The sequence below is a fragment of the Erythrolamprus reginae genome, chromosome Z (assembly GCF_031021105.1).
Source record: "Erythrolamprus reginae isolate rEryReg1 chromosome Z, rEryReg1.hap1, whole genome shotgun sequence".
Lineage (NCBI taxonomy): Eukaryota > Metazoa > Chordata > Lepidosauria > Squamata > Dipsadidae > Erythrolamprus > Erythrolamprus reginae.
The window spans coordinates 95,779,525-95,803,774 of NC_091963.1; the positions used below are offsets into that span (position 1 = coordinate 95,779,525).

Sequence of the window (24,250 nt, forward strand, 5' to 3'; positions counted from 1 at the left end):
GAAACGACCTGATAGTCAGCAAATTGCTAATATTATATTATGTTATAAAAATAATACTGCTTTGTTAATGGATCTAAAGTATATTTATAAAGTGTGACCAACCTTTTATTTTCTTTCAAATTCTTTTTCCACTTTCAAGACCCTACTCTAAGCCCTTCTTCAACATCCTTCTCTCCTGTTCTCAATTCTACTCTTTCATATCTTAACAACACTTACCGTGTCTTGATGAAGCCCCTCAAGTGGCATGAAGCTGTGTTGCTATGTGAGAGTCTCAATGGAAGCCTAGCAAATGTGATGGAACCATTCACCCAGGCCTTCTTCACTCAGATAGTCAGCAGCTTACGTACCCCACTCTGGATTGGCTTGTCCAATGAAGAGGTGAGTCAACTATATTTAGAAACCACAGCATGTGAATCAAACCTGCCTTGCATATAGTAGATGCAAAAAATGGCAGCATATCTAGGAGTCAGTCATGGTTTTAAGATTATGTGTTGGCTAAATCATTGTTCTGGAATAACAAATAGTGAAGGTATAAAGAAGAAATCTCCTATGGAGAACTATTAGTGACTGGTGCATGTGTGTATATATATATATGGTAAATGTATGCCATGAAATATGTTTTGGTTAGATTGATTAGTCCAGTGTGGCAAAATTATATATATATTGACTTTTTTTAGGGGAGACGTAACTATGAATGGTTTATAGATGAGAGTGTCTCCTACACAAACTGGCAAGATGGAGAACCTCAACAAATTATGGGGTGTGCATACATGGATATTGATGGAACATGGCGAACTGCCCCTTGTGACACAAAGCTTCAAGGGGCCATCTGCAAGTTGAACACAGGTAATTTACCTGTATGGTAGCTATACAGATAGAGGAGGGAATGATGAAATAAGGACTCTCTTCTCTCCTACCAGCAAAAAATAAATAAATCAGCAAAAAATAAATAAATCATTTTGTCATTTGTTTTTAATGATTAAAACCAGTGTAAGTATTTGCTCAATTTCTTCTGACCAAGTATTCTGCTTCAGGACCCCTTTCTTCACACAAGTGGAGCTACAATGGAAGTTGTCCTAAAACAATAGAAGATTCCTCTTGGGTTCCTTTTCGAAACCACTGCTATGCTTTTCACATGGAAGTCATTCTAGGCCAGAAGGAAGCTGTGAAGAAATGCCAGAAAGGTGAATCTTGTTAGAATTAATGGTTTCTTGTCTTGTTCACTTTGGCTATTAATTGTTGGAAGATTTGCGTATAATTAAAGTATTAGAGGCCCAAATCCAGAGGCATTTTCTTTTCATCAACCCCTGACCCCAAATAAATAGTAAGGTATAGATAAGCATATGTACAAGGAGCAATCCATCTCTTTTACCTATTTTTATATAAAGGCTAGGTGACATTCTTCTGTCTTTGGTTTGACATGTATGTTATTTGTTTGTTTGTTTTTCTATTTTTTTATTCTGCCCATCAAAGATACCCAACATATTTAGTGATAATTATTTTGTGTAAGACATTTATTTAAGAATGTTCTTCCAAAATGCCAATATTTTATTGCATTCTCATCAAAGATAAAAGAATATTTATTTTGATTGCCAGCTCCTCAGCTGCATCTATACCTTTCCAATATCTCACTAAATACTGAGAAGATATGTGTGAGGTTATTGGGGCTTGATGCCACTAATGTAAATTTCCAGATGAAATGGATACTTAAGGAGGGTTTTTTTTATGCAGAATAGAGCCCGCCAACCTTTTTTATATCTTGGCGACCAAAACTGAATACAATATTCCTTTCCCCCTCCTGTTTTTTTACTTCTTTTTATTAATTTATAATATAAAATACAAAAATACAAAAGTAAATAATAGGAAAAATAGGGGAGGGAAAGGGGAAAGTGTAGAGAAGGGAAAAAGAAAGAAAAGGCATTGATTTCTGATTCCCTTTGGTGCAATAAAGTAAGAACTAACATTGAACCTCAACTTTTTACTTTTACATAATAGCATAAACTAGCCTTTTCTATAAAAGCAGATCTATGTAATCAGTAAGACCCCCCAAAAAATCCAAGTTTCATTTCTCCCCACTGCCACCATCTCAAGCACAAAGTCCAGAAGTGGTTTCCAAGTAGAAACAAAAGTACTTGTTTTTTTTCTTTTATCAAAGCAGACAGTTTAGCAATTTCTGCTAACTCCATCAGTTTTTGCAATCATTCATCCATTGTGAGGATTGAAGCATCCTTCCAATTTTGTGCATAAAGTAATTTTGCTGCCATCAACATATATAACATCGAAGTTCCAAATTCTTTTCCAAGTCTTTTTCCATTAAACCAAAAAGAAAAGTTTCTGGTTTTATCTTTATATTCAGTTTAAGCATCTTCTCTATTTGAATATGAATCCTACCGTGTTTCCCCGATAGTAAGGCAGTGTCTTACTTTCTTTTTACCCCCAAAAGCCCCACTATGTCTTACTTTCGGGGTATGTCTTACATTGGAAAGGAGGCGGGCGAAGGAGGGCGCAGCTCCGCCCCCCCCTTTCCCCCCCTTGTCGCCCGAGACAAGGGGCAGCGAGGCAGGGGAAGAGGCGGTGGCTTCCGAGAACATGTTGCTGTTATTTCGTTGACAGAAAGCCTGCAGCGAGGCACATCGGAGCAGTATATGGAATTACTACTCGGGATACAATCTTGCGCCCGGAGCGCCTCTTTAGCCCCAAAGCTGTTTCCCTGCAAGTGAGCGGATGTGCACCATCCCCGGAAGCGAGCCAGTTTATGCCCTGGAAACCAGCTACTCTTCCAGCCAAGGCACCTTTTGAGCGGCGTTGCAAAAAAAACCAAACACATCTTACCTCTCCCCTTCCCCCAACCCCGGCCCCCTGTGTGGCAACCGAGGGTCTGGCAACCGAGCGCGGACATTGGCCACCTGTCCCGCTCCCCCGAGTTCGCGCCCCATTCTCGGCTTGGCAGCCCGCGCGACTTCCCCAACAAAGGAGAAACTTCTGCGAATCGTGGGCCAGCGGCGAAGCAGCTGGCTGGGGGCCGGCCGAGCAGGCTCGCGGGCGGCCAATGGGAAAGTTGGGTTCGTGCAGGAAACGCAGCCGCTGTCGGTGCTGCCGCCGCCCCGGCCTGGTTGGAGAGGAAGCTGCTCCGACCGACCGACCACCGGCAGCAGCAGCAGCAGCAGCAACCCCGACGTGTGTGACCCGGGGGCGGGCAGGGGAGGCAAGGAGTGCCTTCGCGCTGGGACGGAAGTGGAGGGCTGCTGCCGCCTCCGCCGCACCCTTGTCGGCCACACAGCAGATGAGCGCGGAGAGAGCGCTGGAGACGGCGCACGATTCGCAGAAGTTTCTCCTTTGTCGGGCGACAAGGGGTGGAAAGGGGGGGGTCCTTTCAAGCGGTGCTGGGCGAAAGAGGGCGGGCGGCCAGCAGCAGAAGGCGAGAGGTGCCTCCTCATCCGGCTCTCCGGCAGATCGAGCGCGCAAAGAGGCACCTCTCACCTTCCGCCGCTGCTGGCCGTCCTCTTTCGCGCAGCGTCGCTTCGGAAGCCGCCGAACGTCGTCAGGGGGGCGCTTGGCGAGCGGAGAGGCGGTCGCCACGCGCCCCCTGATGGCGTTCGGTGGCTTCCGAAGCGACGCTGGGCGAAAGAGGGCGGCCAGCAGCGGCGGAAGGTGAGAGGTGCCTCTTCACGCGCTCGATCTGCCGGAGAGCCGGAGAAGGAGCGCTTGCAGGCGGCGGCGGGGGGGGGCGGCGGGGGGGACGTATGTCGAGGTTCTACTGTACCCCCGTGTTTCCCCAAAAGTAAGACATATGTCTTACTTTCGGGGTATGGCTTATATTAGCCGACCCCCCTGAAACCCCCCATATGTCTTACAATCGGGGGGGTCTTACTATCAGGGAAACACGGTAGTCCAATATTTCTTTGCTTTATCACAAGTGATAAAAAGTCCCTTCTTTACATTTGCATTTCCAGCATTCCTTTGAAATACTTTAATATATTCTTGATAACTTATCTGGTGTTATATAACAATGATACATCATCTTATAAAATGTTCTTTTAAATTGTAATTTAATGTAAACTGGATGCAATATTCCAAGCATGGTCTTACATAGGTATTATATAGTAGTACAGTGTTCCCTCGCTTTTCGCGGGGGATATGTTCCGAGACCGCCCGTGAAAGTCAAATTTCCGCGAAGTAGAGATGCGGAAGTAAATACACTATTTTTGGCTATGAACGGTATCACAAGCCTTCCCTTAACACTTTAAACCCCTAAATTGCAATTTTCCATTCCTTTAGCAACCATTCAGATTATTACTCACCATGTTTATTTATTAAAGTTTATTTAAAAAAATATTTATTAAAGGCAGACAAAAGTTTGGCGATGACATGTGACGTCATCAGGCAGGAAAAACCGTGGTATAGGGAAAAAGCCTGTGAAGTATTTTTTAATTAATATTTTTGAAAAACCGTGGTATAGACTTTTCGCGAAAAGTCTATACCACGGTTTAATTAATATGTTTGAAAAACCGTGGTATAGACTTTTCGCGAAAATCGAGGGAACACTGTACTAACACTTCATGTAATCTTGATTCTATCCCTCTTTAATGCAGCCTAGCTTTTTTGACACTGTTTTTTTGACATTTCTGACTCATAAGTAGATCCAAAATCTTTTTACAGTTACTACTATGGAGCCAGGAATAGATGCATGCTTCTCTCCATGTAGGTGCATTTCCATTAAGGACTACACATTGAATGTAGTTGCTCAGCCAATTACAAATCTTTAACCCAAATTTTTCTTGTCTTATCAAGTACAGTGATACCTTGTCTTACAAACTTAATTGGTTCTGGGATGAGGTTCTTAAGGTGAAACGTTTGTAAGACGAAACAATGTTTCCCATAGGAATCAATGGAAAAGCGATTAATGCGTGCAAGCCCAAAATTCAACCCTTTTGCCAGCCGAAGCGCCCGTTTTGCGCTGCTGGGATTCCCTTGAGGCTCCCCTCCATGGGAAACTCCACCTCCGGACTTCTGTGTTTTTGCAATGCTGCAGGGAAATCCCACCAGGAGAATCCCAGCAGTGAAATCGCAGCATCGCAAAAACACCGAAGTCCTTGAAACCCGTGATGCTGCAATTTCACTGAGGCTCCCCTCGCTGGGAAACCCCACCTCTGGACTTCCGTTGCCAGCGAAGCGCCCATTTTGCGCTGCTGGGATTCCCCTGCTGGGATTCCCCTGCAGCATCAAAAAAAGAGTCCGGAGGAAGGGGTTTCCCATGGAGGAGAGCCTCAGGGGAATCCCAACAGCGCAAAACCGGGTGCTTCGGTGGCAACAGAAGTCCGGAGGTGGGGCATCCCAGCGACGGCGGTGGGTTTGTAAGGTGAAAATAGTTTGTAAGAAGAGGCAAAAAAATCTTAAACCCCGGGTTTGTATCTCGAAAAGTTTGTATGACGAGGCGTTTGTAAGACGAGGTATCACTGTAGTACAGCGTTTCCCAACCGGTGTGCCGCGGCACACTGGTGTGCCGCGAGACATGGCCAGGTGTGCCGCCAAGCTTCAGCTGGGCGGGGCGCTGCCGGTACTTCCGTCCTGGGGCTCCCGCTCGCAGCTGTCTCCTGCTCGATGCCACGGTTTTCGGCGCTCTCCTGCTGGGCCCCAAAGAAGGAAGGCAGGAAGACGGAGAGCTCCATTCTTCGCACCTTTTTCCCGCCTTCTTTCTTTGGGGCCCAGCAGGAGAGCGCCGAAAACCGCGGCATCGAGCAGGAGGCGGGGGACAGCTGCAAGCGGGAGCCCCAGGACGGAAGTACCGGCAGCGCCCCGCCCAGCTGGAGCTCCTCTTTCGTTGACGGCAAGTGTCCAATGGGAGCGGGGGGGGTGGCCGCAGCGGCCGCAGGCAGTCGGGGGAGATGGCGGCGGCGAGAGGGATCGCTCTCTCTCTCTCTCTCAGCTGACTGCAAGTGGGAGCCCTGACGGTGGCGGTTGGATGTTCTGCTGGACGTCGTACATGCTGGCGCTGCGTGCCTGGCATATACGGTGTCCAGCACCACGTCCAGCTGCCGCCGTCAGGGCTCCCGCTTGCAGTCAGCTGAGAGAGAGAGAGAAAGAGAGACATATAAGAGGCAGAGAGAGAGAGAAAGAGAGACATAGCAAGAGAGGCAGAGAAAGAGAGACAGAGAAAGAAAGAGAGACAGCAAGAGAGGCAGAGAAAGAGAGATAGAGAAAGAGAGAGAGAAAGAGAGACATAGCAAGAGAGGCAGAGAGAGAGAAAAAGAAAGAGAGACATAGCAAGAGAAAAAGAGAGACTTAGCAAGAGAGGCACAGAGAGAGAGAGAAAGAGAAAGAAAGAGAGACATAGCAAGAGAGACAGAGAGAGAAAGAGAGATAGCAAGAGAGGCAAAGAGAAAGAAAGAGACATATAGCAAGACAGTGAAAGAGAGAGAGAGAGCAAGAGAGAGAGAAAAAAGCAAGAAAGAGATAGCAAGAGAGACAGAGAGAGAGCAAGGGAGAGAGAAAGACATAGAGGAAGGGAAGGAGGGAGAGAGAAAGAGAGCAAAAAAGAGAGGAAGAAAGAAAGAAAGAGGGATGGAGAGAGAGAATGAAGGGAAGGAAGGAAAAGAGAGAAAGAGGGAGAAATAGAGCGAAAGGGAGGAAGAGAGAGGGTTTTTTTGTCCAAACTTTTCTTTAGCCCGCCCCCCCCTTTCAGTGTTCCCCAGGATTTTGAAAATACGAATAATGTGCCGCGGCTCAAAAAAGGTTGGGAAACACTGCTGTAGTAGATTGTGGTCTAGTTTATTAAATGCCAATAAGATGCTAGTTTATCAAATGCCAGTAAAGTCAAAGTAAATTATATCTTCAACATTTAGCTGGTCCACTAATTGTGTGATATTGTAAAAAATGCAATAAGATTTGTCTGGCATGATCTGTTTTGACAAATCCTCGTTGGCTTCTAGGTGCTTGCAGATTTGTTTTTTGCTTATCTTTTCCAGAATCTTCCCAGATAATGATGTCAGGCTGATAGGTCTATTGTTTCCTGGATCCATTTTTTGGATCTCATACTCTTTTTCCTGATGCTGCTATCACTTGACATTATTACATATATTGCCACCACTGTCTTTGATTGTTGTCTAGACACTATACAGTGTCTAGTTGATTAGCTAGTACTTATCTGTCTGTCTGGATTTAGCGGCATGGTGGCACAGTGGTTAGAATGCAGTATTGCAGGCTACTGCTGACTGACTGCTTTTGGCAGTTCGGCAGTTCGATTTTCACCAGGTTCAAGATTGACTCAACTTTCAATCCTTCCAAAGTCAGTAAAATAAGGACTCAGATTGTTGAGGGTAATATGCTGACTCTATAAACTGCTTAAAGAGGGCTGTAAAGCACTGTAAGTCTAAGTGCTGTTGCTATGTAGAAGTCCATAGGATCTTAGTTTTCTTATTCTCCACAACCTTCTCTGGGGTCTCCTATCTTTTGCTAGCTATTTGTTTGTACATTCAGTATATGCCAGCTATTTGGTTATACCACTTTATGGATATGTGTGTTTGTGTACACACAGATACCCCAGGCTAGGGTCCCCCAAAATTTTACTACCACACTGTGGCCGTGGCTTATTTTGTGGGTATGTCTTGATGGTTATGTGATGGGTAGGAGTGGCTTACCGGCCATGTGACCAGGCGGGAGTGGCTTGATGATCATATGACCAAAGGTAGTTTAAAAGTCATGTGACTGAGTGACAAAACTGGATCACAAAAAGGGATTACTCCGGGACACTGCAACTGTCATAAAAGTGACCCAGATTCCAAGCATCTGGATTTTGATCATGGGGATGCTGCAATGGTTCTCAAGGTAAAAAATTGTCATATGTCACTTTTTTCAATGCTGTTGTAACTTTGAACAGTAGCTAAACAAATGGTTTTAAGTTGAGGACTTCCTGTAGCTAGACTTGCCTAGTGCCTTATGCTGAAAACTATCACTTGCAAACTTCAACTGCTCAACCTAAGGAAGGGCCTGAGGTCAATTTAATACAAGGGCATTTGATGTGAAACAGTTTTCTGTACAACAGGTGTAGTCCAGCCAAGAGGCAGAATCCCAAATTGGCTGAAGAAAACCCACACCCATTACTTCAGGTGGCTGATAAAGGACAAAACAAGCAGACTAGTCACGGCCAAACTTAAGGGGGTGGGAAATGCTGTTCAGAGAATTCCACCTCATGCAAGAAATATGTTCACACTAGTTAAACTTGGCTTTAATGTACTACCTTTAATGGACTTTTGGGGCACAGTGTGTGGAGCAGGAGCTCTTCGTCTGAAAAATGTTATGATTCAATTTATTTGAGTGACAATGGGATAACTCAAAATCTTTGGGTTAGGTCCCACAGAGTTGGCCTTCTTCTGGTCCCGTCAACTAAACAATGTCGTCTTGTGGGAGCCAGGGGAAGAGCCTTCTCTCTGGTGGCTCCGACCCTCTGGAACCAGCTCCCCCCAGAGATTAGGATTGCCCCCACCCTCCTTGCCTTTCGTAAACTCCTTAAAACCCACCTCTGCCGTCAGGCATGGGGGAATTGAAACATCTCCCCCTTGCCCATGTAGTTTTGGTGTATGATTGATTGACTGCTTGTTTTTTATATATTGGGGTTTCTTTTTTTTGACTTTTTAACCTAAAATTGTAATTTAGATTGGTTTTTACCATTGTTGTGAGCCGCCCCGAGTCTGCGGAGAGGGGCGGCATATAAATCCAATAAATCTAATCTAATCTAATTAAGATTGTTAAGCGGCTAAAGATTTGCATGTTTGGATGTAATGGCTTGAGCCAGGCTACTGCTCCCCCCTTTAAATTGCAGTCAATTTGGGGGTTCCCCTCAAACCTCCTGCCCAGCCTTTCGCTTCACTCCACCTATCTCCAAGTACTTCCACCCAAACCCAGCTGGGAACCTGCCAGGCCAGAGATGTATGCATGTAAACCACTGGCGCCCATTCCCCCACCCCTCCAGGCCCAGCAGAAGCCCTCCCGCTAGTTGGGAGAGCAGGGGTGAACATGAGCCAGCCAGCCTGCCTGGCAGCAGGCGATACTCACGAGCTGGTGGCTGTTTGACAGGTTGCCGTTTTGCCCAACAAAGTGTTCTGTGAAGCCTCCGCCGGTGGCCTGGCTGTGTGGCAATCCAGCCTCTGAGGTGTTTGGGACCGGCTCCCCCAAGTGTTTGCCTTCCCCCACGGCCGCCCCGCTCACTCTCCAGGTGGCCAGAGACTGGGTCAAGCTTGGCCAGGCCAGGTGGCACAAGATGGGATGGGCAGCTTCCATTTAGGGAGAGCTTCCCGCCCTGTGGTGAAGGGCCTGGACTGCCAACAGAGGAAAGCAGCCTCGCCTCCTGACTTCTCTAAGCCGGGGCCTCCCTCCCTCCAGGCTTTCGTGTGGATCAGGTTCCAAAAATGGGGCATGCAGCCAGAGCTGTCTGTCACCCAAAATGCAGTGCTCTGTTTTGGTCTCTGCACACTCCGCTTTTGGAATTAGGGAGGGGATCATGGAACTTCTGCCTGAAAACACTTTTCTCTCTGATTCCAAAAACGAAGTACAGTATATTGCAGATATTTTTAATATTTTCCCTTTTGAAAAGGTGCCTGCATCTATGTTTATGATCTCCTGATAGTAAGTTCTCCTTTCCAAATACTGCTAATACCTTTAATATTTTCCTAAGAAACTATATTTGACTGATTTAGGGACTAAACTTAAACAATAAGAACTTGAAATATGTCTTAGTCTTCTTTAGTAAATATAAATTTCCACTGTATCCTTCAACAACAACAACAACAACAACAACAACAATAATAATAATAATATAATTATTTATTAGATTTGTGTGCCGCCCCTCTCCGAGGACTCGGGGCAGCTCACAATATAATCCTTTAAAGCATCTTTAAATAAAACTATAAACCATCTTGATTTGTTTGTGCCTAGAGAAAAATTACTACATCAAAATATTTGTCTTTATTTAGATACTGTCTATCCAAGACGTTTCTTGTAACATAAAATTTGAATATGTCTAAATAGATTGTAACTTTTAAAATGGATCTCTCAATTCTCCAAAAATCAATTAGATAAATGTACCAATATCATACATGAAATGTTATTGATGCAGTAGATACATGTCATGCCTTAAAATTATTTGAATTTATTCTGGGCTTTTGAGAATAAACCTTTTGTTCATTATATCTTATTCCTTGTTTCCTTTCACTTCTGAAACTTGTCAAGGCCATCAATGCCCACAAATCTCTCCCCTATAATTATCCCCAAATTCTTAATATTCTTCTTTACTTCGTAACCCAACCTTAGTTCAGTTTCTGTATAGGCATAAGCTCTAAATGGGGAGGGGTTTTGCCACCCAATAAAAAACTTATCCTTATCTTAATAAATTACTTATAATTTGCCAATATTTCCTTAACTCCTAATGTAAACTAAAGTTTTCTTTATTATATTACATCATAACTGATCAGTATAGTTTCTTTATTATTTTTTTCCTTTTGATCATCCTTTTGGAACTGTGTCTATTTTGATGTTCAAATTACTCATTTGGCCAACATCAGTAGGAGTCTTGAAGTCAGTCAGAATTTGATTCAAGTCCTGAATAAAAGAGATTATCGCTGTTCCTTGTAGTTTTAAAGTTTGAATGGATATCTCCATTCATAGAAATTTTTCATTTTTATCAACAATTCTATTATAGTCTTGAATGCAGTTACATTTTGTAGAAGTTTGATGAATCTCTTTGTCTCCTCTGCACTTCATTTTCTTCAGCCTGTGAGCTTTTTAAGAATTTTATCTCTGGTACATTAATTTAGAAACTTAATTACATTAACCCTTGATTTTATTTAACTTTGCAAGCCTGGAATTTTGAATTCTTTGGGAATGTACTATGTTATGCCCTTTTCAGCCAAATGTAGATCGAGGAAGAGATAGTTTCAATTTGTTTCTACATAATTTATCATAGTATTGTTCTTTTTTCATTGATGCCTTTAATATAGAGGTTCATTTGCTGTTATATTCAGAATCTGCTAGAGGCATTTTAAGATCCATAATGTCTTTCTCAATTATTTTTTTATGCTAGAGGCTGTTTTAGTATTTAAAACATTGGGCTAACTATAGGTATGAGTTCTCAATTTATGAACACAATTGATCTAAAATTTCTGTTGCTAAGTGAGGCAGTTATTAAATGTTCCATTTTATGACCTAACTTGTCTCACTTGTTAAGTGATTGACTGCAGTGGTTAAGTTAGTACCGTGTTTCCACGAAAGTAAGACAGTGTCTTACTTTCTTTTTATCCCCAAAAGCCCCACTATGTCTTACTTTCGGGGTATGTCTTATATTGGAAAAAAATTGTCGAATTTTTTGTTTTAACCATAAAATTAACATTTAGACGCGGTGACGTATGGAGGGGGGGCGGCGCAGAAGTGGGCAGGAGGCGGCGCTCATTAAGATCAGAGGGAGGTGGCAGATGCGGCGACGTATGGAGAGGGGGACGGCGCAGGCGTGGGCAGGAGGCGGCGCTCATTTGGATCAGATGGAGGCGGCAGACGCGGTGATGTATGGAGGGGGGGCGGCACGGAAGTGGGCAGGAGGCGGCGCGCAGCTAGATGAGAGGGAGGCGGCAATACCCCCGTGTTTCCCCGAAAGTAAGACATATGTCTTACTTTCGGGGTGCGGCTTATATTAGCCAACCCCCCTGAAACCCCCGATACGTCTTACAATCGGGGGTGTCTTACTATCGGGGAAACAGGGTAATATATTTGTTAAATGAATCTGTTTCCTCGTTGATTTTGTGTGTCAGAAGGTCACAAAAGGTGATTACTTGACCCCAGAACACTCTAACCATCAGGTGCCAAACATCTCAATTTTAATCACCTGACCATGGGAAAGCTATCATGGTCATAAGTGTGAAAAACAGTCATAAGTCACTTTTTCGGTGCTGTTGTAACTTCAGATGGTCAAAAAATGAAATCAATGAAATGTTATAAGTCAAGGCCTACCTGTACTTTTCTCAGCTAATGTCTTATATCTTCTTTGCTAAAACTTTGAACTGTTTATATTAATTTTCTTTAGACATGCTAAATTATCTGTTACTGAAATAGATGATTTCTCCCACTCCATCTTTAGATCCTAAATAAATTAATGTAATAAACGCTTGATATTGTTAAAGAGCTCAGTAGCAATTTGTCCTCATCTTCCTCTTTTCAGCTGGAGGATTGCTAGTTATTTGTTTTTATCTTTTTCATGTGAGTTCTGACTCTTTTTGCTTCTTGAGAAGCATCTTTCCTGGATAGTTTGCATTTCTCAGTTGTTTTAGAAGGGAATTCAGTGTGAATAAGCAGTTGATAATAGCTAAAAGAGCAAGTTAACATACAAGCGCGGCATTCAGGATCAGTATCTTCCATAGAAGCTCAGCCACACATCCCACTAGCTGTATTTTATAATTTTATTTAGGAAATTTATTTGCCGAAGTCTCTAATCAAACAATTCTTTTTCACTCTTTTATCTGCATTAGCGTATAGGAAAATCTTAGCAAAATTGAAATATGTTAATTCATTACAAATTGTCATATTTTTCCATCTGTATTCCTGTGAAATAGATATTAGTTATGCACCTACTTTATGTAAAGGAAATAAATTAGGGAGTGATTTTTTGGAATTTTATCACCCACCGCCCAAAATTATCTTTTGTTGCCAAGCAGTAGCAAGAAACACAAAAGGAATATTAAGAGAAATGCAAAGTAATAATAGAAAAGAAACTGAGAAATATTTTTATTCCTATTTTGTCCATTTTAATACAAAGTAGGATACATGAATAACATGTGGAATCTTTGATGCAGAAACTGTATCTTCTTCAAAGCTAAAAATCCACACCAATACAGTGGTACCTCGAGATACGAGTTTAATTCGTTCCGGACCTGGGCTCTTAAGTCGAGCAGCTCTTATCTCGAACGACTTTTCCCCATAGGAATTAATGTAAATAATTTTAATTGGTTCCAGCCCTCAAAAAACTCACAAAGTTAGTCTAAATTATGCAGAAAGACATGTTTTTAATGAAGAAATGTACATGTACATATAAATGAATAATGAAGTTTCTTTCACTTAACTTGTAAACTTTCTTAAACTTTTAAATTTACATATGTTCAACTTCTCTGCCACCCAATCCTGTAGGACAGAGGTCCCCAACTCTTTTTGCACCAGGGACCGGCTTTAAGCGATCAAGAGAGGAATGGGTGAATGAATGGACGGAGGGTGGGAAGGAAGGAAGGAAAGAGGGAAGGGACAGGAACAGAGGAAGGAAGCAAGGAAACTTATGAAAGGGGAGAGTAAGAGAGGAATGAGTGAAGGGAGGGAGGGAGGGAAGAAGGTGGGAAGGAGAAAGAAAAGAAGAAATAGAGGAAGGGAAGGTAAAAGAGAGAAAGAAAAAGAGCAAGAAAGAAAGAAAGAAAGAAATAAATAAAGAAAGGGGGAAGGGACAGGAACAGAGGAAGGAAGCAAGGAAACTTATGAAAGGGGAGAGTAAGAGAGGAATGAGTGAAGGGAGGGAGGGAGGGAAGAAGGTGGGAAGGAGAAAGAAAAGAAGAAATAGAGGAAGGGAAGGTAAAAGAGAGAAAGAAAAAGAGCAAGAAAGAAAGCTGCAACCACCCCCCCGAGCCCCCCAGGCCGGCTGCAACCTTTTAAAACACGCGCGCCGCTTCGCAGCTGTCTCCTGAAGCCGAACGCGGAAGTTAGCGTTTGGCTTCAGGAGACAGCTCCTTGGCGCTTGTATCTCGAATTTGGGCTTGTAAGTAGAACAAAAATATCTCTCCCCTCCCAGCTCTTATCTCGAGTTGCTCTTAAGTAGAGCAGCTCTTATGTCGGGGTTCCACTGTACTATCCAACAATATCAAACTGCATTAAAATTAAAATTAAAAATCAGAGGCTATAAGGGAACTGAACTTTTGCATCTGTTTCTTACAACTGGGCAGTTTGAAGCAAATCAGAAAATTTCTGATTCAGTCCTAGGTCAAAAAGTAAGAAGTTGGAAGCACAGTGTGGACCTCCAATCAGTTCTTTTAGGTCAAATTGGCCACAAGATTTCTTTTTATGGGGAACAGTTAAATAATGTATTTATGCATGTGCGCATTTATTTATTAAATTTATATGCCAACCATCTTGCTCCTAAGTGACACTGCATAGCTTCCAATTACAAAGTGGAAAAGTCTAGTCTTGTATTTGCCATGAAAGATGATTTTGCGTGCTCTCAGCCCAATCTACCTCACAGGAGAATGGTAGTGGGGAATATAGGAGAAGGAAAGTATGCCTACCATGGTGAATTATCTGTAAACATAATAGAGGTGGGATATGAATGAATGGATGATTGAATAGCATATATTCAGTTGCTTGGTGGGATGGAGTAGTGTTGAAAACAGAGGAATCATTTCACCCTGTTGAGATTTGCCTATACATTGATGTTGTCAGAAGAATAATGCTATGGATCCTGCAGTTAAGGAATTCTGGCTGGCAAGGTCCCAGAGAAGGGCTATTTTTCTGAAATGCTGTTTCGCCCAGGTGAGATCAGTACTCACCCTTTTTGCCTGAAGACCTGCCAGTGGCAACTGGCCTGGGACCCCAGTAAGTCTCAGTCACTCCCTTCCTTTTAGTCTTGGTCAATTTGATTTTAACTATATTATAATTGTATGGTTTCTATTTATTTTAAAATATTTTATATGGTATTTATATTGAATGTTTATATCATGCTCTTAATTGACTTTGATGAGATAGATGGCATATAGGTTTGACTTTTAAAAAAAATCAAAATCTGCAGCATGGTGAATATGACATCCTGAGTAAAATCTCTTCCTTTTGTATCGGCTGTGTCAAAAGAAACAGAGCATGGATTATGATGCTGCCATTTTGGACATTTTTATACTTTACCCATGTATGTGAAGTTCTCTTTCTTGTAAACTTCAGTCTTACAGGAAGATTGCATAAAATTAATCAAATGCATTTATTCTCCAGAATAAATATGCAATATATTTTAGAATTAAAAATAATTGTAAAATATACTATCTATTTATTCCAATGAATATTCTTCATATGAGGAAAATGTTCAACAGAATTGTATAATTTATGGGCCTTTGAGCTATGGCAAAACTTTACTCTCACAGGAAAGTGCAAACTGTTCTGTAATTTTTTAGCTGTTGCATCTCTTCTGTTCTCCATAGTTGGAGGTACGGTGCTGTCCATCCTAGATGAGGTGGAGAATATCTTTGTTTGGCAACATCTACAAGTTTATGAAAGCCAAGCCAAAGGAGTATGGCTGGGGATGTCCTTTAATCCCAAAGGTAACTCAAGCACAATTGAGAGACTGTATTATTGTTCCGCACTTAGACAACTTTGGTAACTTTGAAATTGATTCACTGAACTGCACTGGACCGTCCGTCTCTGAAAATATACTTTGACAATGTACTTATTAAGTTTATATCCTATTGTTTCTCCAAAGGCAGTTTACATGAGATCTCTCTTCACTTTTCTCCCACTAAAATAAATCTGTGAACTTGGCTGGGTTGACTGGGTGTGGCTGGTGGACTCAAACTTATGTCCCCTCAGTCCTAGTCAAATGCTTTAATGACTATACTACTTCTTTTTGCTGCTTTCCAACATTTGGTGGTCTGAGGATATTCTAATGTATTACTCTAGAATGACTGTTTCACAAATCACATAAAGCATGTTCTTCCTATCTGCACAGGGGCCGCACTTGTTTGGCATGACAGCACAGCTGTAAACTATTCTAACTGGGGACAACATGATACAGGACCAAGCATGATTAGCCCAAATAGTTGCTATTGGATCCAGAGCAGCAATGGCGTCTGGCGTCTGGGCTCTTGTTCAAATGTAACCATGGGAGTCATCTGTAAGACGACTCGAGGTAAAGAAATGAATTATGTTTGTACAGATAAAATCAGGGTAGATTTTGAATGGCCCTCAATTGAACTATAGCACTGGAGAATACAAACAGGACCTGGATGTTCTTACCTATTTATTTTAGGGCAAGGACAAATTATAACAGATACCATTTTATGGTTGGAACTACTGTTTTTATGAGGGGAAAGCAGATATTTTCATGAAGACCTATGGATGATTTTGAAGAGTCAGGGAGAATTTTGACCATTAAGATGGTGGGTTTAGATAGGAATTATTTGGGTTGCATTGTTCTTCATTTTCTTGAAACTGTGATTGGCTTGTGGTAGCCCTCAGTTAGTATTGGGTCTTTGATTGGGCCAACTGAAATTGAAAGAATCTGCAATATTCTGCAGGTTTATGGAATTCTTTAAGAGACAAAATGACAGTTAAAAGAGAAACCCTTATTATATAAAGGGAAGGCAGTAAGTGGATTGACATAATCTTTTCTATTCTGTTTGACTAAGTGTTGTAGGGTTCACATTTTTCTAAATTGGATTAATTATTAATTACTACTAATTAAGTACTACTCTAGTTTAATATTACGATGGGGACAAAAATTAAGGACTCCACTAGATGTAAAATTGATCTACCTCCTTGTTGAGTATAATATTGTTTGAAATCAAGACATATTTGATAATAACTTAGATGATGCTGTAGCAGAATATGAGTCATTATGGAATAACTTAAACAGAATTGGAGAGGTAGGTCAAATGATATTGGGACAGGAAGCTGACGTTCTTTATTTCTTTGTATTTTCCATGGCAGTGAAAGGAAGCTCCAACTCCAAATCAGGTATGTTTTGCCCCTTTATCACACAGTTCAATTCCCTAACCCAACACCGCTTTTAACATCACTGTTGAAACTAATAGGGTGAGAGTTGATCTAATTATGCTGCAAATACACGGCCTTGCATATGAGTGTCCTAATTGAATAAAAAACAGAAGGTAAATCAAACTAATAAAAAATAAATATATTCTGTATGGCAGGTATTTGAACCCCTACTCAAATTACATTAGTTAAGCATAACAAAAACATATAACATACCAGAAATAGACCTCCTTTAATTCTTCATCCTGCCTCTTACCTCTTCTTTTACCCACTCTACCTCAGATGTGAGACTTGAGTATCAGTATTAGGTAATGTTGAATAGGACTGGAGAGTCCATTGACTTTATCAAAGAGGATGCTTTGGTATTTCTCCAAATATTTTTTTGGCGGGGGGGGAGGGGACAGGGCGGTGAGACACATGTGGTTTGTAACTTCCATAGATACTGCCATGGTGTTTGTAATTCCACCATGATGTATTGTATGTAAAAAGTTTGTAGAGTATCATTTACTACTGAACAGAAAGTCCCGTTCTTCTTTGGAAGAAAGTAGTAGAAATATTTGAACAAACTGAATTTAGCACATCTATATATAATTGCAGATTACAGCTATTTTGAGTAGTTTGACAAAGTCTTTGAGTATACAAAATATTTAGATGAAATATACACTGTTTTTGAATGGGTTGGAATCCCCCAATTTCAGTGATTCATCTCTTAGTGTTCATCAAGTTTTTGTTATTGGTCAGTTTTACACACCAAGTTATTTTGCTCACTCTTTTTTGAATACTGCTTAGTTACAAAAATTGATCTTTCCTTCTAACTTTTCTCCTTTTACTGCAGATTTCCTGGAAAACACAAAAGCCATTGTTGTAGTCATCTTCTCTTCTCTAGCACTCTGTGCACTGGTAGCTGTGGCCTTCTATCTGTATAAGCGCCGGTGGATTTCGGAACGAGGGACATTTGAGAGTGCTCGCTATAGCCGCACTAATGCTAGTCCTACTGAATCTGTTGAGAAGAACATCCTGGTATCTGATATGGAGATGAATGAACAACAAGACTAATAGTGAATCTGTCAATTGTGGGAGTGGGGTAGGGATGGGGGGTGGTATATGAACAGGGATAGGGTCACAAGTACCTGTCATAAACTGTCTCAAAAATAAGCCGCTCAGGAGAGGAGAGAAGAACTGCTGAGTTAACAGTAGAAAGGTTGAAAGGCAGGGCAGTGACCCACTAAGGAGATGTGGAGAAATACTAAAAGAAGCTTTGTAAGAAATCACAGTTTACCTTTGTCCTATTCAGAGAAGAGAAAAATGATGGTTTATCTCTTGGAAAGAAAATCTCATTTGGAACCTATAATCTCTAAGTAACTACGGAGAGGGGCGGCATACAAATCTAATAAATAAATAAATAAATAAACTGTATAACTTCTTCACATCTCTTTAGAGACTTAGTATATAAGCATTTTTCCTCTCTGATAATAATAGCAAAACAAGTATTTTGTTGTATCTTTTCATCTTGCTCTTCCTACCTGTTTCTTTCCCTGATATGTCTTTCCATTACTTCTCAGAGCAATGTGAAAGGCCCTTGAATCCTTTTAGTTGGGACCAGATCTTCTATTTCACTACTGCCCAGGGACTTTTTCTTTTTTAAGCCATGATGCTATCATGAAACCCATTGCCGTAGAAAGCCTTTTCCCCAAACCATCATAATTGAACTTTCATATTTACAAGTGCCAGCTTCATGACAGAAATATTTACAGCAATGGTTAATAGCTGGTGAATCCCTTTGAAGATTCAATATTTCTGCATAATGATTTGACTCATCTATTTAATTGGTTTCTCTTTATCTAGTTTTAGGACATGTGGGGAAACAGATCATGGTTTAAGTCATATTTATGTATAAATATTGAAAGGATTCACCACTGTAGATATATTTATTCAATTTATAAGTGGCAAATAAATTTAATAAATAAAATAATAAATGAATGCTTTGGAGTGGCAAACAATATAAGGATGTTGAAATGTTTTGGTAATTAGGATACGCTATACAATACTGCATAAAAATGGCCCGAGTATTGTGTAATTACTATTCATTGATTAAAAAAAACCTTGTAATTAAGAATATGCAGAAGGTGAGGTGTTCAGATCTTTATATCTCTGAGAGAAGAATATTCAGAGGTTCTACAGCAGGATTACATTTCCCCAGATGAAATGTTTGAGCGCTTAAAATAAATGCGGGCAGCCAAAGGAGTAATTGCCCTATGTAATAACACAAGTGGGGGAAAATAATGCACATTGTATAAAAGCTGATATAGCAGAAAGATATCATCTAGATTTTGGAACCCAAATTTGCTCAGAATCTGAATTTCATTACAATCACAAAATGACCAGCACAACACAAACTTTTGTGTGTGAGGGAGATATATTTTATGCGTGCAGAAATATAGTTTGTATTATGACATTTGGATTACCCTCTTAATATTTTATTTATCCCCCTACTTTGGGCAGTAATGTTTCAGAAACAGAAAACTGGTCTGTGAATTGACGTTCCATTCCACATGGGTTGAAAAAAAGTAAATCCTTTATTTTTATTTAAGAATAGCATAAAGGCTGCTGGGCAACTTAAGGTTTGGATATCAGATGCTAAGAACCAATGAAAAAATACTGTATCTGCTTGGAATAGTGGCTTTTTATTATAATAATTATTATAATTATTTACAGAAATAAAGAATAAAAGGAGCCTCATTTAAAACAGGGAACCTGTGAGAGCCATTCTATTTTATGTTTTCATTTTTAATTAAATATTTCTGAGTGGTAACTGTGACAATGAAGTGGGGATAAATATTTTTACAACCTAGATACCTAAGGAATTTATTGTGTATGAAAACAGATTCTTCACTTAAGCTGGATATTAAGTGTTTGTAAAAAAAGCTATAACTATGACATTTAGACAGCCAAATCTATTCCACACCAACAAATAGTAAGGGAAATTTCAAAAGCAAATCTAACTTTCCCGTTTTCCTTTCTTTTCCCTTCATAACTGCCTGTTTCATAGGAAACTATTTTATTTGTGTCTATATATGTTTATATGACTCTCTTGCTCAATATTTTTCTCCTCAGGGGATAGTTTAAATCAAGATAGAGCATTTAGTTTCAGAGTCTGTTGTAGGATGGGCAAGTTGCCTTTAAGCATGTGCAATGTTTTTTTCATCTCATTGATGAGACATACAAGCAGTCCTGCTGCATCTTAATAATGCTAGAGCAGAGGTCAAGATTTATAGCATTGAGCACAAAAGATTTGCCATTTTAGGATGATATAGAATCACTTTGCAGTAATATTCAGGATTTCTGTGCAAATATATTGTGGAAACTGACCATGTGTGTTCACTGAAATTGATTTTTTTTTTTAAGAAGCACAGGTTTCTTCCCAAGGAACCACTGGCATGCTCATTCAATTTTGTTTAACAGAGGGAGTTGTGTTGAAAGTGTCTCTTGTGCTAGGCAGGCCAGCTAACGTGTTCAAGGAGTAAGTGCAATAGCAGAACTGAAAGGATGGGAAGCTTTTCAAGATCAGCCTCTTCATTCACCCAGCTATCCAAGCTGCTGCTATTCCCTCAGTTTCTCTCTCCATAATGACTATACTGTATTCTTTTCTTATTATTTGCTTTCGGAGTAAATAAAGTGTAACTAGAAATGATTAATTCCATAAAGGAGGGGAGAAATATCCTGCCATTAATGGAGGTGTTTGAATATACTGGAAAAATGATTCAGATTATTTTTATTTGTTTTTAATAATGTGAAATGGTGCTAAAACTGGCATATTTTAAAACAGATTGCTATAGCTTTTTTTAAAAAAGAAAAGTATTTTCAATAAAGCTTACTTTCCCATCATTATCAGCAAAATGTTTTTTTTCCATGTTTTCAATAGTTACAAAAAACCCTTTGTGATTTATTCTCTCAGGATGTATTACAATGCTGATCTTTGCTTTGAGTAATATTGGAAAGATTCTACTTTATATGACCTAAATAAGCATTGTTATTTTTTTCCCCTGCAATGGTACCCAAGTTAGTGTTATGTAATGTATGAAGCAGAAAAACTTTAAAAAATCAGTACTATTTTGGCCTTAGCCAAACTTTACAATTTATCCTAGTTTAATTGCAAGCATTTATAATAGTATGCAACATCGCTTCCTTTGAATTATACAGGTAGCTAATTAAGTCAAAATATAGTATATAGATAAATGAGATAAAAGGAAACTTACTAGAAATAGAGGACTAAAAGTAGTATCTAAAATTGATTCACAAATTACTAATGTGACCTCCCTTTAGGAGTATAGTCAGAATAGTTAATACTACAGCATCAACTCTAAAGCAAGATGAAAATCAGAATGCCACTGAAGTTTTAGATTGTATCTATGAAATATGCTTATTTAGTCTTAGATATGTTTGTTTAAATCATTTCTTTTCAGGAATGCAGTTGCAAAGATTTTGATACTTACTATCATATATAAACAAAGATGAATTTAAAAAGAATTTAAGAAATTGCTATTTAGCAGAGCTTTAATAAGTTGCATCCTGGCTTCATCGCTGAAGGTATTTATGTAATAAAGAAATGAAGTTTGACAAGGATTCAAGCATCTATTATCAATATGGTATATTTGAACTTTAAGAGCTATCAGTATTCTTGGATTCCCTCTGTGGGCACAGGGGCTCTTCAAAAGTATTTCCTGTATCTATAAATTATGTCCCTCAATTTGTAATTTATGGCAATGTAACTTATCAAAAGCTGTCTCTAGATTTAGAAGCAAAATAAGTTCTTCAGGGAAAGCTTTTTATGACAGCATGGAAATTAGTGGCAGTGATCTGAGGGCTCCAATTGAGACAAATTATCTGGGCTACAGTTGTTGATATTGTTATAACATTAAACCACCATGAACTTATGGCATGTGCTGTATTAAGCATGGAAATGAAACAGTCCTCAGCAAGAAAAAAGAAAGAAATTGCCAAAAGATGTATAGCAAAATAAAATAGGTGAGGTTTAAAGAAAACTGTTTATCTCAAGATAAAGAGAATTTACATCAAAAACTGTTAAATACTAGACTTAGACAGATGAAGAAAATATCTTTTGGATTTTCACCCTTTTCCTAAAAGGGTGGTAGTATAACAGTGGTATCATATATTAGCTAAGCAAACTATCTATTCTGCAAAAAGGGTAAGGTGGTGATTGGAAAGAGAACAAAATATTGTGTATTTTATTAGGTTCTTGTGCCATGCAAATCATAGGCAAGATGTTCATACAATAGTACATCAATTCATTTACATCTGTGTCTCACAGATTGTTTTATAAGATGGGGCATACAACTTTATTTTAATATACAGATGATTATGGATCTTCAAGAAGCCTCTGATCCATAGCAAAATTATGCAGACTGGCTTCTAAAGAAAGGGTAGAAAAACAGGTACCTAGCATTCAGAAGATTGTTAAACTTCAGTTAAAAAGTACCCACAAATAAAACTGTAGCCATTGTTGATTGAGTACCAATTGCTGGCTAATCAGGAGGAGATATTTACACTTTGCAGGTTGCTATTAATAACCCATGGTGTTGAAAAAAAGTTAGTAATACAACTTAAGACAAGAACCGAACCACACAAACAACCCTAGACCCTTAGAAGGCTTTAAATTTAAAAAGGTGACACTGAATATGAATGGTGCACATATTCATTTTGGCCTGGTGTTATCAACGGGTGAAAGTGGAAGGGTGTAGAGGAGAGTTCTGTCAGATTTCTAAAGGGAATTTACTTCTTCAGATCCTGCTTGACAGTTCTTAGCCACTGTTGGCAGAATTGGTTGGATCTGCAGTAAATAAATAAATAAATAAATACATTTTAGACCTTTTGGCTCATAAAACAGCAAAAATGTTAAACTTATTGAATACTGCTGCTAAAGAACGTGATGAAGTTCTAAACAATGTAATATACTGTAGCTTATTCTAAGCAGTGACATAGTCAATTATAATGAACAATCTTAATAGCTGTGAAATTGAATGTATATCCTTGTTCATTGCAATGTGAGGCTACCAATGAGTTCCTCATCTACTGGCGTTGTGTTCTTGCAGGCTGATTGTTCCTCCCCACCTGTTTATTTCATCACAGGCACAATCCATGCATGGCTTCAAATAGATTACATTAGAAGTATCTCCTACCTCCAAGCAATCTTTGCAAGATTGCTTGGTGATGGGAGATTGTGGGAGAATAGCAGCTAGTAAGATTGTTGTCTGAGTAGGCACAAAGATAGCCAGGGAAATGACTGAAGTTCCTTGGCAGTCAACAGGAGGGCTGATTTACCACCAGCTTATTAGGCACTTAGGAGCCAAGGAGTTGGCAGCACAAGGAAACAGCAGGATGTATTCAGGAAGCATAAAGAAACTGATCCACTTACAACTACTTCTTTAGCAACCATTGGAAGTTAAAACAGCATTGAAAAAAGTGATGGCTGGCCTTTTCACTTATGACCCCTCCATGTTCTTGTGGTCAAAATCTTGGCATTTGGCAATCAGCATGTATTTATGATGTTTGCAGCATCCCAGAGTCATGTGATCACCATTTGTAATCTTCCCATTTAGCTTCCAACAAGATAAGTTAATGGGAGATGATAAATTTGCTTAATGATACGTAATGTGACTGAAAATTCTGACTTCCCTTATATTACCTGAAGGACCCTGAACAGGTTGAGAGTTGGAATGCCTAAATAAATAAGTTCAGATGGAGGTTCTTAGCGGATATCAACAGGCAATCTCACACTACTCACCAGAGCCTACAAAACCTTTGCCAGACCCATCCTTAAATACAGTTCATCTGTCTGGAGCCCATACCACATCTCGGACATCAACACCCTAGAAAATGTCCAAAGATACTTCACTCCTCCACTCGAAACAGAATGCCCTACGAAAGCAGACTATCAATCTGCTCTCTACATGGGGTAATGCTCTCTACATGGGGCTACCTTTGAAAAGTGTTCGGAAACTTCAGATTGTGCAGAATGCAGCTGCGAGAGCAATCATGGGCTTCCCCAAATATGCCCATGTTACACCAACATTCCGCAGTCTGCACTGGTTGCCGATCAGTTTCCGGTCACAATTCAAAGTGTTGGTTATGACCTGTAAAGCCCTTCATGGCATCAGGCCAGAATATCTCCGGGACCGCCTTCTGCCGCACGAATCTCAGCGATCAATTAGGTCCCACAGAGTTGGCCTTCTCCGGGTCCCGTCAACTAAACAATGCTGTTTGGTGGGACCCAGGGGAAGAGCCTTCTCTGTGGCGGCCCTGATCCTCTGGAACCAGCTACCCCCAGAGATTAGAATTGCCCCCACCCTCCTCGCCTTACGTAAACTCCTTAAAACCCACCTCTGCCGTCAGGCATGGGGGAATTGAAACATCTCCCCTGGGCCTATACAGTTTAGGTATGGTATGTTTGTGTGTATGTTTGCTT

The 24,250-nt window shown here is 40.2% G+C and overlaps 2 protein-coding genes across 10 annotated transcripts in view; one reads left to right on the plus strand and one right to left on the minus strand.

Annotated features, from left to right (window-relative positions):
• MRC2 (mannose receptor C-type 2) overlaps window positions 1-20,652 on the plus strand; it is a 108,422-nt gene extending 87,770 nt beyond the window's left edge. For both annotated transcript variants that reach the window (XM_070729256.1, XM_070729257.1), the window contains exons 24-30: window positions 140-378; window positions 678-846; window positions 1,035-1,184; window positions 15,201-15,320; window positions 15,725-15,904; window positions 16,705-16,731; window positions 17,603-20,652. In XM_070729256.1, the coding sequence (XP_070585357.1) occupies window positions 140-378; window positions 678-846; window positions 1,035-1,184; window positions 15,201-15,320; window positions 15,725-15,904; window positions 16,705-16,731; window positions 17,603-17,823 (1,106 nt within the window). In that variant the 3' untranslated portion in view covers window positions 17,824-20,652. The remainder of the gene's footprint in view (window positions 1-139; window positions 379-677; window positions 847-1,034; window positions 1,185-15,200; window positions 15,321-15,724; window positions 15,905-16,704; window positions 16,732-17,602) is intronic.
• The window catches only part of MARCHF10 (membrane associated ring-CH-type finger 10), an 80,888-nt gene continuing 57,592 nt past the window's right edge, over window positions 955-24,250 (minus strand). For 4 of the 8 annotated variants that reach the window (XM_070729262.1, XM_070729259.1, XM_070729260.1 and 1 more), the window contains one exon: window positions 955-1,163. In XM_070729262.1, coding sequence (XP_070585363.1) covers window positions 1,132-1,163 — 32 coding nt within the window. In that variant the 3' untranslated portion in view covers window positions 955-1,131. Of the gene's footprint in view, window positions 1,164-21,986; window positions 22,616-24,250 lie in introns of those variants that run through there. The other 4 variants (XM_070729264.1, XM_070729263.1, XM_070729261.1 and 1 more) reach the window with 1 other exon arrangement.